Source organism: Plasmodium gonderi (genome assembly GCF_002157705.1).
Source record: "Plasmodium gonderi DNA, contig: Pgo-contig_15, whole genome shotgun sequence".
NCBI classification, from domain to species: Eukaryota; Apicomplexa; class Aconoidasida; order Haemosporida; family Plasmodiidae; genus Plasmodium; species Plasmodium gonderi.
Genome location: NW_021628953.1, coordinates 9,403 through 27,085, shown reverse-complemented (window position 1 = coordinate 27,085; position 17,683 = coordinate 9,403). Strand labels below are relative to the sequence as shown.

At 18.7% G+C, this 17,683-nt stretch overlaps 2 protein-coding genes across 2 annotated transcripts; both read left to right on the top strand.

Moving 5' to 3' along the window:
• Window positions 1-318: 318 nt before the first annotated feature.
• PGO_000135 (variable surface protein) lies at window positions 319-1,417 on the top strand (the record flags this gene model as incomplete). Its single annotated transcript, XM_028690714.1, has 3 exons — window positions 319-388; window positions 466-1,014; window positions 1,290-1,417. The coding sequence occupies 3 exons, from the start codon at window positions 319-321 to the stop codon at window positions 1,415-1,417; spliced, it is 747 nt and encodes a 248-aa protein (XP_028546515.1).
• A 5,221-nt stretch (window positions 1,418-6,638) lies between these two features.
• Window positions 6,639-7,830, top strand: PGO_000130 (variable surface protein; the record flags this gene model as incomplete). Its single annotated transcript, XM_028690713.1, has 3 exons — window positions 6,639-6,650; window positions 6,797-7,546; window positions 7,663-7,830. The coding sequence occupies 3 exons, from the start codon at window positions 6,639-6,641 to the stop codon at window positions 7,828-7,830; spliced, it is 930 nt and encodes a 309-aa protein (XP_028546514.1).
• Between the last annotated feature and the right edge of the window lie 9,853 nt (window positions 7,831-17,683).

Here is a 17,683-nt window from a genome sequence, read left to right as displayed (position 1 = left end):
TTAAGGTTTTGAAAAAATATTACAATCAACCTAATTTTTTTTATTTTGTTCTAATTCTAGGAAAAAATATTTATGTTTTTTCCTTAAAATAACTAATAATTATATTATATGTTACAATAATTGTTATTTATTTTCTTGTGTGTGAAATTTAATAATCAAGATGTTCTTTCATTTTATATATTAGTTCTATAATTAAATAAGATGACCAAATTTTTTTATTTCAGAATATAAATTTTAATTTTTAAATACTCTATATATATTACCATACATTTGATTGTTCTATCGAGGCATTCTGTAAAGAAATATAAAAATATAAGAATGGCTAAAAATATTGTACATCTTAAATATTATAATATAAATAACTACATAATAAAATTATTATATAAAAGTAATAAAGAGAATTTTAGTAATTTATAATTTTTATAATAAAATAATTTTTCATTTTTTTCAAGTATAAATTTGTAGAGAAATTTCCTGAACTGAAAAAAATTATGGAAAATGAAAGACACCATATTGATAGTGTGACGACTGGCAATTGTAGTTCATTTTCAGAAGATAAATATAAACGTTTTAAAAATTGTGTTCAAAAAATATGTAAAGAAGTGGAATATTATCAGCAAATTGTTGTAAGAAACTATAGGGATGAATTATCCGAATACCCTTGCATATTTTTGTATTATAGGCTATATTTTTATAATCCTGATACTAAAAAATATGTGAGTGAAGTTAAAAGTCTTTATCAAAAATTGATCGAAGATCTTGATTTAACCAATTGTACCGCAGGAGTAAAAAGTTATTACAGTACTATTACAGATGATGAAATGTTAAAGCTTAAAGATCTGCATGACATGTACACTTATCTAAATAATAGTGGTTCTGATAATGATGATGAATGCAATGATGTCAATAAATGCGCTCAACTATATTTTCAATATAAGAATTCATGTGAATCCAGTAGTTACTCTGATTTTTGTAATGAATTAAAAAATGTTAGGGATAAATATAATGAAATAAGTACAACTAAATGCTACGTCCAATTAACATATAAAATGTTACCTTTGTTCCAAAAAAATAATATATCAGTTCCTATTGTAATTACAATTCTTTCGATATTATTAATATCAATAACCTTATTTATTCTACATAAAGTAATTATTATATTATTTATACATATTTGTTGCAAAAAATAAATTTACTACATAACTATAAAAAAAATTTTAATATAATATTTATTTAATTTATAATTTTTTTTATTAACTAGTTTACCCCATATAATTCATGCTTTTAAGGAACATTAAAAAGGAAACGAAATAAATGGAATAATATAGATGAAGATTATAATATATTCCAATCGTACAAAAATGTGAGAAGTGCTACTATGAAAAGTAGACACCACATTTTTTATAATAAAGTCTAAATCTACAATTATATATATTAAGCATTGCTATTATTTGATTAAACCAAAATAAGTAGCATTAAACAAATTATATGCAAAAATTTTTATATAATGTATCCATATAAATGTATTGTAATAATTATAGTAAAAAGCTCATATTAATTTTTCTATATAGAAGTTAAAAATTTCAAAATAAATATTCTATTAATATATAAAATGCATCTCTTTCTTCAATAAACTATGGATAAAGACAAAATGGGTAAGTGTCATCCATATCCACTTTTAATATACAGTGCTTTTCATGTACATGTAGTCTCTAAGTTATAAAACACTATATTATGTATAAGTAAATAGAGAAAATATATGTTTAGGTATTAATCCAAGTAAAATTTGAAAATTGGCATTTTAATTGAACATATTATATTCATTTATTTTCTATATATATCATGATTTTTGTAAAATATTAATATTGATATGTTTATTTGTATTTATTATGTATGCATAGATTTGATTAATTTTTTATTTCCTATTGTTTTTTCATGATCTTCTGTATGTGTTTTAATATTATGAGACTTAAGTGCTTACAAATTTATTATACTAATTCTCGAAGCTTTACTATAAATAAGTTAATTATTCGAAAAACAAATGCATTATAACATATAATATGTTTATATCCTTTTTTTTCGTTGTAAGCAATTGTTTATTTATATATTTTTTTCTTTATTTATTTCATGTGATGAATTATTATAATATGTGTAAATCTTCTTTAAACATCCCAGTGCAAGTATCAACATTGTAAAAACGATTAAAAAAAAAGCACATTTTTTTTTTGTTGTGGTGAATACAAAATTATTATACTTATAAAATATAAAAAACCAATGAAATATTTTTCAGTCTCACAATATTTTATAAATGTTGAATTTAATATTTTTCGCTTTGTTTTTAAATATTTCTTCTATATCAAATATTAACTTTGGTACGAATTATCATATTTTTAAAAGAGTTGTCCTTTGCATTGTTAAATATAATTAGATTAAATTATATATACTACTTATTATAGAAAAGAGTTTCAGGTAACCACAAACATCTGATCACATGCTGCTATTATTTATTAATATTTCATTATCCGCATATCATAGTAAATATATTTTTAGTATTTTCTTACATGATTCCCCTATGCTTTATGCTTTTCTTACAATCTAAATGTATACATATTTATCCATTAAAGTTAGAGATAATATCAAATACACATCAAAGAAAAGTATTGAATATAAAAAATTAATGTATAATATTTATAAATTTTTGTGTTATATTATATGAAACATATATAATGCATATTATTATAAAAAGATAATATGATAATATATTGAATATATATATATTCTCATTAATAGGAAAGTGTATATTATAACAAATACTACTCATACCATAATTATATATTAAGGAATATTATTTTTTGTAGCCTTAAAAATATATTATATACGTTTTATATTCTTCAATCATTAAATTTCCATAATAAATGTATATGAACTGCTCATTTACATAAGAAAATAAATAATATATGTATACATTTTGAAAAAAAATTTTTTTTAAAACAATATAATATTAACGCAACCTATTATATATAGGAATAATTACTATATAAAAAACATGTAAATAATATAACTACACTACTATTATAAAAACGTCAAAAAAAATAACTAAAAATATTAAATTACATTATTAAGCATTAAAAAAAAATAACATATATATATTTTCATATAAAACAATATATATATATATATAATTATACAAAAAATAATAATAACTGAAGCATAAACGCATAAAAACATTTATATATAATAATAAACATGAATAATAATACAAAAATAAAATTAATATCATAAAATATAAATAAAAAAAAAACAAAATAGAACACAAAATATAAAAAATATAACAATGATACCTATAACAAAAAAACAGAACATAGAAGCTGAACCCCAAAACATAAAAATTAAACACTAAGGAGTGAAATCGGACAAATATAACTAAAAATAAATAAACCCTAAAGAACAATAAATGAAAAATAAACCGTTTACCCTAAAATCAGAAAACCTAAAACCTAAAGCCCGAACCCGAAAACCTACATCCTAAATTCCTGTGCCCTAAAAAAATTGAATATATTAATATTTATTGCTTTTCACTTATAATACTTTTGGTGAAGCGATATGAAATTTAATAGTTGTATATCTATATACACTATGCATGTTTATAAGAGATTTGCTTTATAATGCACTTAATTATGCTAGAGAAGTTATCACTTTTTATACTGTATTTATTTCTTATAATAGAATATTTATTCTTTACGGCATCATGCTTTTTTGATATATTTTTATTTAGTATAATATATATTATATCATCTATAACAATATAAAAAAGGTTATAAATATTTTCACTATTTTAATCTATCTGGTATTATGTTAATATTCAATATTCTTAATTATTTATTTTTATGATCATTGATATGTGCGAAGTAATTAGAACATTAGATAAAACTAATGATATCGTTCTATATATTTCATTTGAATTATAATTATGTACTCCAGTTATTTGACCTTTTATAAAATTACAAAACATGCATTTTTGTTTATTTTGCATTATTAGACCAAAAATATTTTTTTAATGTCTTTTTAAGCATACATGAGCAATGAACATTTAAGAAATAATATCTTAATAAATATCTATCATGTATTATTAATAATATAAGCAGTCAGATATATGGGTAATTTCATTAAGGTATGCACTATATGATATATGCAAAATAACACATAAATATAATGGTGTAATTTAATTTTTTATATTTCATATTTTTTTTAAGGGAGTATTAAGAGTGTGTAAAATATTTATATATGTAGGTTTACGCTTGTATTAGAATATATTTATTATACATTTATTATTTTTTGTTAACGGAAAATAATAATAATAATTCAAGTTATTTAGGACATATTTTTTTTAATTATTTTGGGAATATAGAAACGCACATAATTTTCAATGTACCTAAAGGATTATATATATATATTAAAATAAAATAATGTGGCATATAATATTTAATTTTATAATAAAAGGAGTAAATCATAAATTTTATATATTTCTCATAAAATATGAACTACACTTGAATTATCTAATTTTCAGATATTTAATTATTATTTACTTAAGAACAAATGTTTTATTTAGCATAACACTAGTTCAAATAAATGTATTTGTAAAAAATATATAAAATTGTTAGATCATTATTTATATATATTATATTCATCTTAATTAAAATTTCAATTAAAGCTAATATATAACAAAATATTCATCCATTCCATATATCATTATTTTTTCTTTGCTTTCATTATATATGAAGTGCTTAAACATCGTTTGTATGAAATGCTAGTTAATTGATTAATTGCTGAAATTTAATAACTAATCTGTAATGTGATACATAAAAATGTTAATATATTTTTCACAAAACAAAATATAATTTAAGAAATGTATAACATAAATAAGAAATCTTAAATATAAAAATATTTTTGGCGTGCATTAAGGTAGATGTAATATTTTATATTAATATTATTCTATGATTATTTTAATTTTTCACGCTTGTAATTATGTATTCATTATAAACTAAATATAAGTTAAAATAGATAAGTAACCTTATTGTATTATATTTGTTGGTTGTAAAAAATATGTATACATGTGTTAACTAAAAAATAACTAGAAATAAATCATTAAAAATTAGTGCACAAATTAAATACTAATAAGATTATCATATTATATTATAAAACTATATAATATTTGTTTTATAATATGATATGATAATTATATATATATATATATATCAATAGAACAATCTTAAGAATGAGGATTATTTAAATTTATTTGTACTGTCGTATAAGTATAATGCAAAATTTAATAACATAAATAATAATTACAAAATGCATGAAAATGAGTACATGCATAATATATCACACATTTCAAAATAGTATAATTGTAATAATATTATAAATCCATTATATATTTACTTTTCCTTACACATATTTGTTGAAAAATATAATATTATATTTAATGCTCAAAAAATGTAACTTGTTTCATTGAATACATATATAATACAAAATTATAACTGCAATTAATATTCAATAGAAAAAAAGAGTTTAATAATTTTTGTAAATATGAAATGAGTATATATAATAAAATATACAGAAATTAATAAGGTATAAAAAATGAAAACTAATATAAACTTTTCCTATATGTTTCAAAAAAATTTTGGTATAAAAAAAATTAAAATATATATGCTTTGTAATATAATAAAATTATCTGATATCATATGATTAATAATATATCCTATAAAAATATAATAACCTCAAAAAAAATAACACAATATGTTATGAATACTAAAAACAAAAAAAATTATATTTATCATAATCTTATCAAATATTAATAAAATAATACAATTATACATAGATAAAAAAAAAAAAAAAAAAAAACATTTCATCATTTTAAATATATTAATATGAAAATGATATATTCTGAAAAATTAAATATAATGCATATAAAAAATACATAATTTATAAAAATTAACACATTCTGTAAATGCACTAATATGAAAATATAATCCCTAATACAAAATCCATGAACCCTAAAAGATTGTCACATATATACGTTATTCTTTTTTATTAAATATATTATATAATAAAATTTTCCTAATTTATTATATATGTGAATGAACTAATTAACATATCAAGGAAGTTCGTTATTCCTGAATCTTCTATTTTTCCTACTGAATTATATTTTTTATTATATTATGTATAAAAAATAAGAAAATAACATATGTACATGTATATATTAAAGATAAAGTTCTTGATTCGCATTATATCAATTTTTTTATAAATGTGTTAAACAAATTATATAATAATTATATAAAATCTTAGCGTATTGTAATATATTTAATTTAGCAAAGCGAACTATTTTTCAAAATATATTTGGATACATTTTTCTTATTAATATATATAAAAAATATATTATTTTTCACAAATTATTACTAGTATTGTTTGTATTAAAATGTAATTGATAAGAACTCTAATTCATTCAAAATTTGTCGGAAAATAAAAATTATAACAAAAAACCTTGTATATTCATGCATTATTTTTTACAATTTTAACGTGTATATTTCTGTGCCAATATATTATATTATCGTATATTTTTTTAACATTTAAATAATATAATGTCATCTAAGGTGAGAAAAGTACATGTAATTCTTAGTTCTTATAATGCATAATGCAGTGTTAAAAATTTTTAAAATTCCCATTCATATATATATATTTTAAAATAAAACTTAGCTTAATGTATTCATTTAAATAGTGTTATATATTTTTTTTTTAGTTTAATACATTATATACTGCTTTTTCGGAATACGAAATTATTATGGATAGAAATAGTACGAATCTGAAACGTGATAATTGGTATGGTCAATGTCTGAAGTTTAATAAACAATTCGATACTGTTAAAATATATGATAAAGACAAATTATGCCCTCAAGCGATGAGATATTTATATAATATATGCAGTGATATGCAAAATACTCCAAAAGAAAACCACTTTAGATACTTGTATTACTGGATATATAAGCATCACCTAAAATCGGCAAAATGTAGGAACTACATCAAAGAATTCTACCATGAAATTCTTAATGTATATAAAAGTGGTGGTTTGTTTGATTCTTGTACAGATCCTTTTAGAGAAAGCATATTTGATAATGAATTGAAACTAATCACAGATATATGTGATATCAGCAAGAAACTTAATGATATAAAAAACTCTACTTTTACATCTTGTAATATTAAAAGAAAGTGCGATTGTGCAGACGAATGTGCTGATATATACATTCGCGGACATAAGTTATGTGTGAATAATTGGGATGAACATTTTTGTAAAATATTAAAAAGTTATAAAAATAAATACAATGCATTAAATTTATCAAATGATTGTGATAAACTAAAATTCAGAACATGGCCTTCTGAAAATTTTGAGAATATAATGTTACCTTCTGCCCAAATTAATAAATCAAAAACTGCTATAATATCATCTTTTCTAATATTAATAATAACAGCTTTATTATTTATAATTTATAAGGTTAAATATGATGTCGATATATGTAATTATATAATAAAATATTTAAAAAATAAAAAAAAATTATAATAATAATAATAATATATTTTTAATATAAAATATTTTTTATTACAAATTAGTTCCTGCCATATAATTCATTATTACATCGTGAAATTAAAAAGATAATAAATATTTGTCCTGGTCTCAAGAAAAAATGTAGAAAATTGGAAAACTCAGAAATTTATAACAATATATATTGCAATAATAATTATAATGTCTTATATAGTTCCCATTATCTTGACGATTAATTATGTATTTCATAAAAATTATTTCTTTAAACACATATAGAATAATGTAATCAAAATATTTTCAGAATTTTTCCATCAAATATATCATGAAAAAAAAAAAAATTCATAGACAATATAAAATAAAAAAAAATAATAATATATCAATTTAATAAAATAATATTTCAGTGAGATAATATACTATTTTTGAATTTATGTATATTGGCACGGAATTAAATTTTTTATTTTTTTATTTTATTTTTTTTTTTGAAAAACGTTTATATACTCACACAAATATTCTTGACTTATGCTTCTTCTTTTTACATGTAAAAAGAAGGAAGATTATTCATTTGACTTATATTAATTTATATGATCCTAAATAATATTTTCTGCTATATAAGAGATTTCTGTTTTTTTATGTATTTCATTAAATATTAATAATTCCTAAACTAACAGTGTTAAAATATATAAATATATTTTAATTTTATTATATATACTGTATTAAATTTAGTTCTGATGAATTATAAAATCTAATTTATGTATCAGTTGTATTATTTTTTTTTACATATATATGTATTAAATTATTGCATCATATTTATTACATACATGTATTATTTGTTTTCACTGTTTATATAATTTCACAAATATTTTTCAGGATTCATGTATTATGATTATATGTTTTGTGTTTATTTTATTATAATGGCTCTATATTGATACTCAAAGTCATTTATACTTATATGCGTTGCATGTATCATCTTTTGATACATAACCTAAAACAATGGCCTAATATTGTAAAGTTTTTTATATACACTTTTCTTTATAGATTTTAATATTATTGTAAGGAATAAATAATTATAAGGAACAAATTTTTTTGCATATGTTTATTCAATTGAAAAGTTTCATTTCTGTTAAATGCAAAAATATTATGCTTTCATTCGGATGTAAATATAATATAAATAATATCATTATCCATTACATATTATTATTCGTCAATTCGTGTCTCTAATGAGCTATATATTTTTATAGTATATATAAATATATAATATGCAATGAACAACAGCATTAATGTATTAATTTTAGAACATAATAAATAACTATATTATTTTCATCTTACATTAATTAAAAATGATTTTCTATAAAATTTAGGTATTTTATTTATTTTACTTTGTTATTTCAATTAGAATAAAACATAATGAAAACTACTGAGAACGCATATTGCATATAAGATAAAATATTACATATATATATGTATACATAATATTAAATATATATCAAACACAAATCATCAAAAAAGTATTATGTTTTACATTAAATTTCAATATTGAAAACAATAATACATAATCAATCTATAATGATTCATTTAAAGTTATTTAATATGAATTATATCTTTAACAAGTGAATATACAATATAAAAAAAGATTTGTAATAAGTCGAACATATATCATCTTTATAAATATAGTATATTTTAAAGAATTATATTTTCATTATATGTTTTACCACTTATTTAATTTAATTAATCATAAATATGTGATTCATAATTCTTTGAATTAAGTATAACACATTAACCTCATGGATATCAATGCTTTTGCTCGTAAAAAAATAAAATAATATAATTGAATTTTATATATGATTAAAGGATATAAATAAGTAAAAATCATATTTATTAGAATATATATTATTATTAATTTATACAATTATATATATGATGATGAAACCTTGGAAATATTATGCTAATGTACCACAAATATGTAAAAGCTGAAATTTTTACACATATTATAGCAAATATATATTACATATTAATTAACATGCGCTCTAACTTCATTTCCACAAATATAAATTTTTTTGTAATATAATGAATAATATATTTCATAAATTACACAATAGTACTTAAATAGAAAGATGCTTTACTTATGCATAAAAAATCATAAGATATGTTTTAGTGCGCATGCTTCTTTATTCCTATATATTATAATAAATATGATAAAAATAAATTTATTGATATTCCAAACACTTTTTATTTTAATGTTATTTTTAGTTATAAAAATTTTAATAATTGTATGATTGCAACACAAATATTCTTTCTATATATATACATTGTTATTACATATGTGTATATATAATTATTTAGACAGTATTTCACAGTATTTATATAACATTATTCGTAATTTAAAAATATATTGGAAGTGCATTATTAAATGGGTATATAAAATTATTCTTGAAATGTTTTTTATTCACTTTTTCATTTAAAAAAAGTTCTTTTGATTTAATTATATGTAAATCGATATGTCTCAAGAATGTGAAGGATGAGAACTTTGGCTATTATAAATAAAAAAGGGGAACAATGAATAATGAAATGTGTAAATAACAAAATGTTAATATGAATGTTATATTAATTGTATAACTTATAATGAAATCCATAAATATTGCCTGGTGTTATATTTGCACATTATATAATTTATTTGTATACATATGTCTTTGAACGAAGTATAATTTTTTTTTATTTACCCATATATATAATATAAAAAATAAGTTCTTATTTTCATATTACAGTTTATTTTATAATTATATGTTTGATAGATAAATTTTGTTCATGGTATTTTAATATTTGGAATTAAGTTTTATATAATGATGTTTTGTAATATAATGAAATAATAAGTAATTATGGTAAAATTTTATATATTATTACATATATATTCATCATGCTATAATGTAATAATATTTTCAACTGAGCAATACGTTATGTAATAAAGTATAGTTATTCAAATTAGCATAAATTATAAATGAAATGTATGAATATATAATAACACTTCTCACTTAAAAAAAAATATTTTTTCATTCTTTTTTACTTCAATGAATCTACATAAGAGATTATAGTTCTTAGTAATATAAATTTATTAATATTTACTATATTATACATATAAAATGGGAAAAACATAAAATGTAATACAAAGTGGCATATTAAATGAAATAATTAAATATATAAGAATAATGATATATTTATACTCATGTGCTACCATATAACTAACTAACTTATATTTGATAAAATTTCACACATAAATATCATAAAATTATGGGAACGAGATATATTATCAAAAAAGACATCATATGAATATTAAAAAAATAAGTTTTCGTCTTTTTTGATTTCGTAATTGAATATACATTTTTATATAATGTAATATAATTGAATAGTATGATATATATGTAAATCTCTTATTTCAGTTTGCATTAAATATTTATGAGATATTGTTAAATAAAAACAAAAAATTATTTTCAATCAAAATACAAAATATTAAAAAGATAAGTTTATAAGATATATGAATTTTATTTTTAGTCATTCTTCATAAAATAAATAATATTTGTAACATCCTGAGTTCATTGTATTGAAGCATTACTATATTAAATTTACCTGTTAATCAATGTATTTCTATATTTTAATTTCTCTTTCATTCTTATATGGAAATATTAATAGAATCAAACTCTGAAAAATTTAATTTCTTCTTTTTTTATGTTATGTAAATGAAATATATCCTTGTAATTATATATACAATCGTATAACTAGGAAAAATTATATAACACATTATATCTCCTATTCCATGAATTATTTCCATATGTTTTATATGATTGCATATATCGTATTCTTCATCTGTATTTTTAAATAATTTACTTACCATTTTCATATAAGTCTGCAAATATAAGCTATATGGAATGAATTAATAAAAAAAGATATATTAAGCTGAAAATATAATTTTTTAGTTACGTATATATAGTTTGACGATATTTTAACAATTATTGTATAGTTAAAATATACACATAATTTACCTTGTAGATAAAAAAAAAAGACACATAATATTACTAATATTATAAAAATAGGCAAGGAAGCAAAATTTAGTAATGTTTGTTTTTGAAAAGAATTTAATATTTCGGTTATATATATATTACATTCAGTGCTTAAATTTTAATTCTTAAGTTTATTTCTGATAATTTTTATTGCACTGTATGAACCTGAACTATACATTGTTTCTCATTCCTTCCTGAGGTGATTATATATGTCTTCACATTTTTTTACAGAATTGAATTTTTTCATTATTACACTCACTGCTACGAGGATTTTTTATGTTATCAATACTTACATTATAGTCGTATAGATCTTTGAATATTTCTAAATAAACATAAATATTATATTTTTGCTCATTATCAAAAAAACCCTTTAAATCAGAGGAAGAATTAGCTATTTTAATCAATCGCTTATAAAAATTTTAGATAACTACATTAACTTTTCCACCTATAATTTTATATTATGTAGACAAAAATACAAGTATTTAAAAAATATATTTTGCTATGATGTATATTTTCTTCGGTATACATTACATACAAATATTTCATAGATTGACAGCATGTATCTTCAGCATCAGAAACAGTTACATCTAAATGATTTGTTTAATAATTTTACAGTCATATTTTGATTGAATTTTATATATATGAACATTTTTTGTAACAGTTGCACAATTAGGAAATAACGAACATAACGGATAATACTAATATAATATAAAAATAATAGTCTTACAAAAACCATGTACTTGTGAAAAAAATTATATAAAACCAATGTACATTTATATTGAAAATTGTTATAATATACCAATTGTTATAATAATATTTATATCCATCAATAGAGCGCGTAAAATTTAGTATGATTACCTCTTTTTTCATATTAATTAAAAATATTACTGAATTTTACTAAAGTAAAATACCAAATATTAAACCGATTTATACATAATATTAGGGAATATTATTTACTCTTTATAAAAATTATACAATACATAGAAAAAAAAAATAGAAAGGAAGGTATTATTAATTTTTAATCTAATCATTATTTGGTAGTAAAAATTTCTGATATGCTGTATGTATTTATAATTATTTTAAGGAATAAATAAAAAACATAAACCTGTTTATAATATAAAACAATCCAAATGATCATATATCAAAAAGCATGCACTAGGGAATCCAGGATATGTCATGGTTCATAGTTTATTATTTTAGTGCTTGGGATTCCATTTTTGTTTTAGTGAATAAACAGCATATATTAATATTTATAAATTATATATTGAGGTAGATATGCTATAATTTATATTTCAAATAACATGTTTTCATGAGTAAATTTTTAAAAAAATGACCATATACTCTTTTCTTTTATTTATATCTATGAATAATTACATTATTATATTAAAATTGATAAAAATACATAAATATAATTACTTTTTATAATTAAAATATATAATTTATTATTATATATATTAGTATTATTGTATATATTTATGATATTATATCCATGCTATAATTATGATTTATATTTTTAAAAAAAATATATTTATTTATATATTCTTTGTATTCCAATACATTTGGAATATATACTAACTTTACATATTTGTTCTCATTTGCGTACATTAATAATTCTTGTATTTTTAATATGTATATATATTTTCTACCTATAATAATTGAGGAACTTTTTTTTTTATTATGGATTAACTTCTGTTATTATATGTAATTAGATATATATTCAAAGGTAATAATTACTTAATTTCTGCATCAATTATTAGCTCATATTTTCAAATATAAGAATAAACATAAGTATTAATATAATAGCACTATCACATTTTTACAATTTTTATATTATAAAAAAAATGATATATTATGTTTAAGATTCCAGGGATTTTATTTAAATTATATACGTTCTTAAATTATGTAACGTACTTATATGACGACAGAAATAATATTAAATAAAGAACACATCTATTTGTGTTATATTTTTATATAAATGGAATGATTATTTGGTAATATAGAATTATATAATATTGTTTAATTATTTTCTTACATGTATAATTTTGTTAGTGCTTAAAATATTTCCTAATTTTTAATATCTTCATTTTAGTTATTTTATAGAAATCTTATAAATAAATATTTTTTTATAAGCAATAATATGAATCCAAAAAATTATATATTTATCTTAATTTATATTTATATTGTAATGAAAACATTATCATAAATATAAAAATCATAATAATACTATAATCATATTAATATAAAACAATATGATATCCCTTAGTACTTTCCATACATTTATATTATATTTAAAATTATTTCTATAAGTCATGTCATTTTATGTTATTCTTTTTCATTAAAAATAATTGTTTCGTTTTTAAATAAACCATTATAATTTACTTATTAGCTTTCTGATATCATTAAATTAACTTGTATTAAATAAAAATCATACATAGGTATTATTGATACAATAGAAGCATAGGAAGTTATAATTATATATGAGGAGAATAAATGTTTTATTGAATATTAGGTTACAAAGGAAATTATTTTTAGAATGAAAAAAAAATGTACAGATGGATATAGTACATTACCATTTTTTGTGTTAAAATAAATTTATAGGAACTAATAAGTTCTTTAATGAAAACTTTTTTTAAAAAGTAAGTAAATCATCCAGTAAATAAATAAAAAAAATTGATATTGTAAAAATAGTTAATATTATATAAGAAAAAATATGCAACATTTTACTGTTAAAAATATTTATTATAAAATTATATATTAAAAAGTTCCTCATTTTTTCATTCGTATATATATATAACTTTTAGACACTTAAAAAAATATTTTTAGAGTGTTTTAATCACACAAATAATACATCAAAACATATCAAAAATATTTTGAATTTTTATTAATATATACATTTTCCAATTAATGGTAAATATATTATAAATAAATTCATATAGAAAATTATGCTTATTTATATGATTCTTTATCGCACTTTTAGTTCTCATTATACAACATATAAACAAATAAAAAAAAAAATAAGTTATACATTTAAAGGTTATTATATAATTATCTTATTTACCATGCTTCAAAGAATTTACTTCAGATTTAAGTTCTCAAGTTATATTAATAATTCACGAATGACATTTTTAGGAGATTACTTCTTATATATTCATTGATTAAATTCGAAGAAAAAGACATATAAACATATTTTTAGTGTGATAATGTAAGACAATAGAAAATTAAAATTTTTATCGCTGAATAAAAAGTCAAATAATTTGTTTGGCTATTTTAAATTCAAACCAAATACATGCAATCACAAAATTCATATTATATAATGTAAAGTTTTAATGATCTCAATATATATCAAAGTTCAAATAAATAACGCAATAAACTTAATCATGTTGGATAATAATCTAATATAGGATAATACAATATAAAGGCAATCAGTTATAATCTTTATTTGTATAGATATAGAAAATATAATATATATTAATACAAATATCCTTGTGTTAATATAAATTGATCTTGTAAAAAACAATTATGTTATTATAAGAAATAAAAACAATACAAATGATTATATATGTATAAACTTTATAGTTTACGTGCATTATATAACTTATATAAATATGAACTTGTGATACAATAATATTATTATTACGTTTTATAAAAGTTCATCAAAACTATTATAAAGTAATAGAACTAAAATGTCAATTCATATATTTTTTTGAATACCTGAAGTGATAAAAAACAATGAGAAAATTTAATTTCATATAATAATGTTTGTAGAAAAGTTCAACATTATATAGTATTAATGTATGATATACTAGGATACACATCAGTAAAAGAAATACTAAAAATTCAGCATTTATGCCATGAAAAAAAGGGATAAATATATAATTATTTTATCACATGTTGCGCTATGATTCTTAATGACGTTTCCATAATTGTACTTTATTAAACAACATATATATTATTTCATAAAATATGTATGAATATCATGCATTCTTGTAATAATGTTAGATCATACTATATTAAAAGAATTTATTATTCTGTTCTCAAAATAATTGTATCGCTAAAATTAAAAGTGTATATTTTTTATATATAGTTTACATTCAATAAGCAGTATAAAAAAAATAAGAAGTGTATAATTCTTTAGATAATTATAAGTTTTTGTAGTTATTTATTTATTTTTTGTACTGACTAATTCATAATCATTAGAAAATAAAAATTAGAGCATGTATAGTTTGCAGATAAATATGTAAAGCTTTAGGAAGAATTACATTGCTATTAGGCATTCACGTTGATGTAAATAAGGATACGATGTTCTATACAATATATAAATAATAGCTATAATACATTTCATATATACCTTCAAAACTAATATACTAGGACTACATATGTATAATGAAAATATATTTAGATACCTCGAAATATATATATATTTGAAATTTCTGACATAAATCTGTAATTATAATTATTTATAAAATAATGATAATACAAAATAAAATTATTGCAGATTAATATATAATTGTGTATTTAGGAATGATTTATGGTATGTACACTTAATTATAAAATGTATTTTTTTTTTTTTAGATTATATTTAATGATTTTCTTATGATTATGAACTAAATTTAATGTTTCTTTATATATATATTGTATAAATTAATGTCATTCTGCATTTTTAATCCGTGAGTATATACAAGAGAAAATTTTCTTAACCATTAGTAGGATAAAATAAATATATCATTATTAATTATTTATATATTATTATTATTAGACTGTTTAAAAATCTGTATGGAAAAAAAAGATATTTTAATGCTTATTATGAGGTGCATATATGTTTTTCAATTATACATGGTAGTTTCTGAATAGAGGCTAGAAAAAAAAAAGACTCATACATTTGATCTCACAGATATTTTCAATAAAATAATATATAAAATTTTTCTATCATAAATATATTTAAGACTGAAAAAATATATAATAAAATATGCTATTTAGTAGTAGAAAAGAGAAAAAAAAAATATATAATATTATATCACATATTTGTTCCATCTATCTATCGTATATAAATATGATTCTATTTATTAATATCATTGATACTACAACTTATAACATATACATTTTGAAAATAATTTTACAATGATTAATCTGTAATACTAACAATATTATAAAAATTTTTTGCAAATATATATTATACAATATTTCATAATTTTTTATGTTCCAAGAAATAGAGTATATTATACACATGTTAGCATTATATATAGCATTAAATATATATTGTTATAAATTATATTGTATCCTGGACCTGTTCTTATTATAATAAATCAGAATTTTTATATGTTGAAATAATAAACAAGGATTAATTTCTTAATATGATATAATTATAATAAAATTTCAAAAAGACCTAGTAAATGTTGATTACAAGTCCTCATTCTTATTATAATGAATAACAGACACATCGTACTCCAAGAGGGGAATATTTTTTGTAAAGCTAAATTTAATATAGAATATATAAAATCTACAATTAAGGGTATTACAGATTTTAGTTAAGTAGTTTTGTACCATGTTCTAAAAAATATTATTATATATTAAGTTGTTATTTCTACAAAACTATTTTAATATAATTTAAAGAAAATTTTTTATAATTTGATGAAATTTTCTTTGTAATATAATTATTTGATATATATGTAACTTACGCCTTCAAGGAATTCAATATATAATATATTCTAAAATAGAAATATAAAATAAAACATTCATCTTACTTTATCAACAGTGATAAATTAAAATGTGAAAATTAGTATTCTTTTTTATTTATATTAAAATATTCATGTTTTAAATATATTAATAATACACAAATATATTACATTTGCCAGATATTGAAGATATAATTATAATTACTAATGCTCATAAAATAAAAGGATTATAAGTATCAAAGAAGAAATAAAAAGTAATTTTATATTCCTTAATAACATATAATGAGAATGCTTATATTTTTTAGATCATAAAGCAACTACATAATGACTATTTTATATAAATTATATAAAAATTTATATTACATACA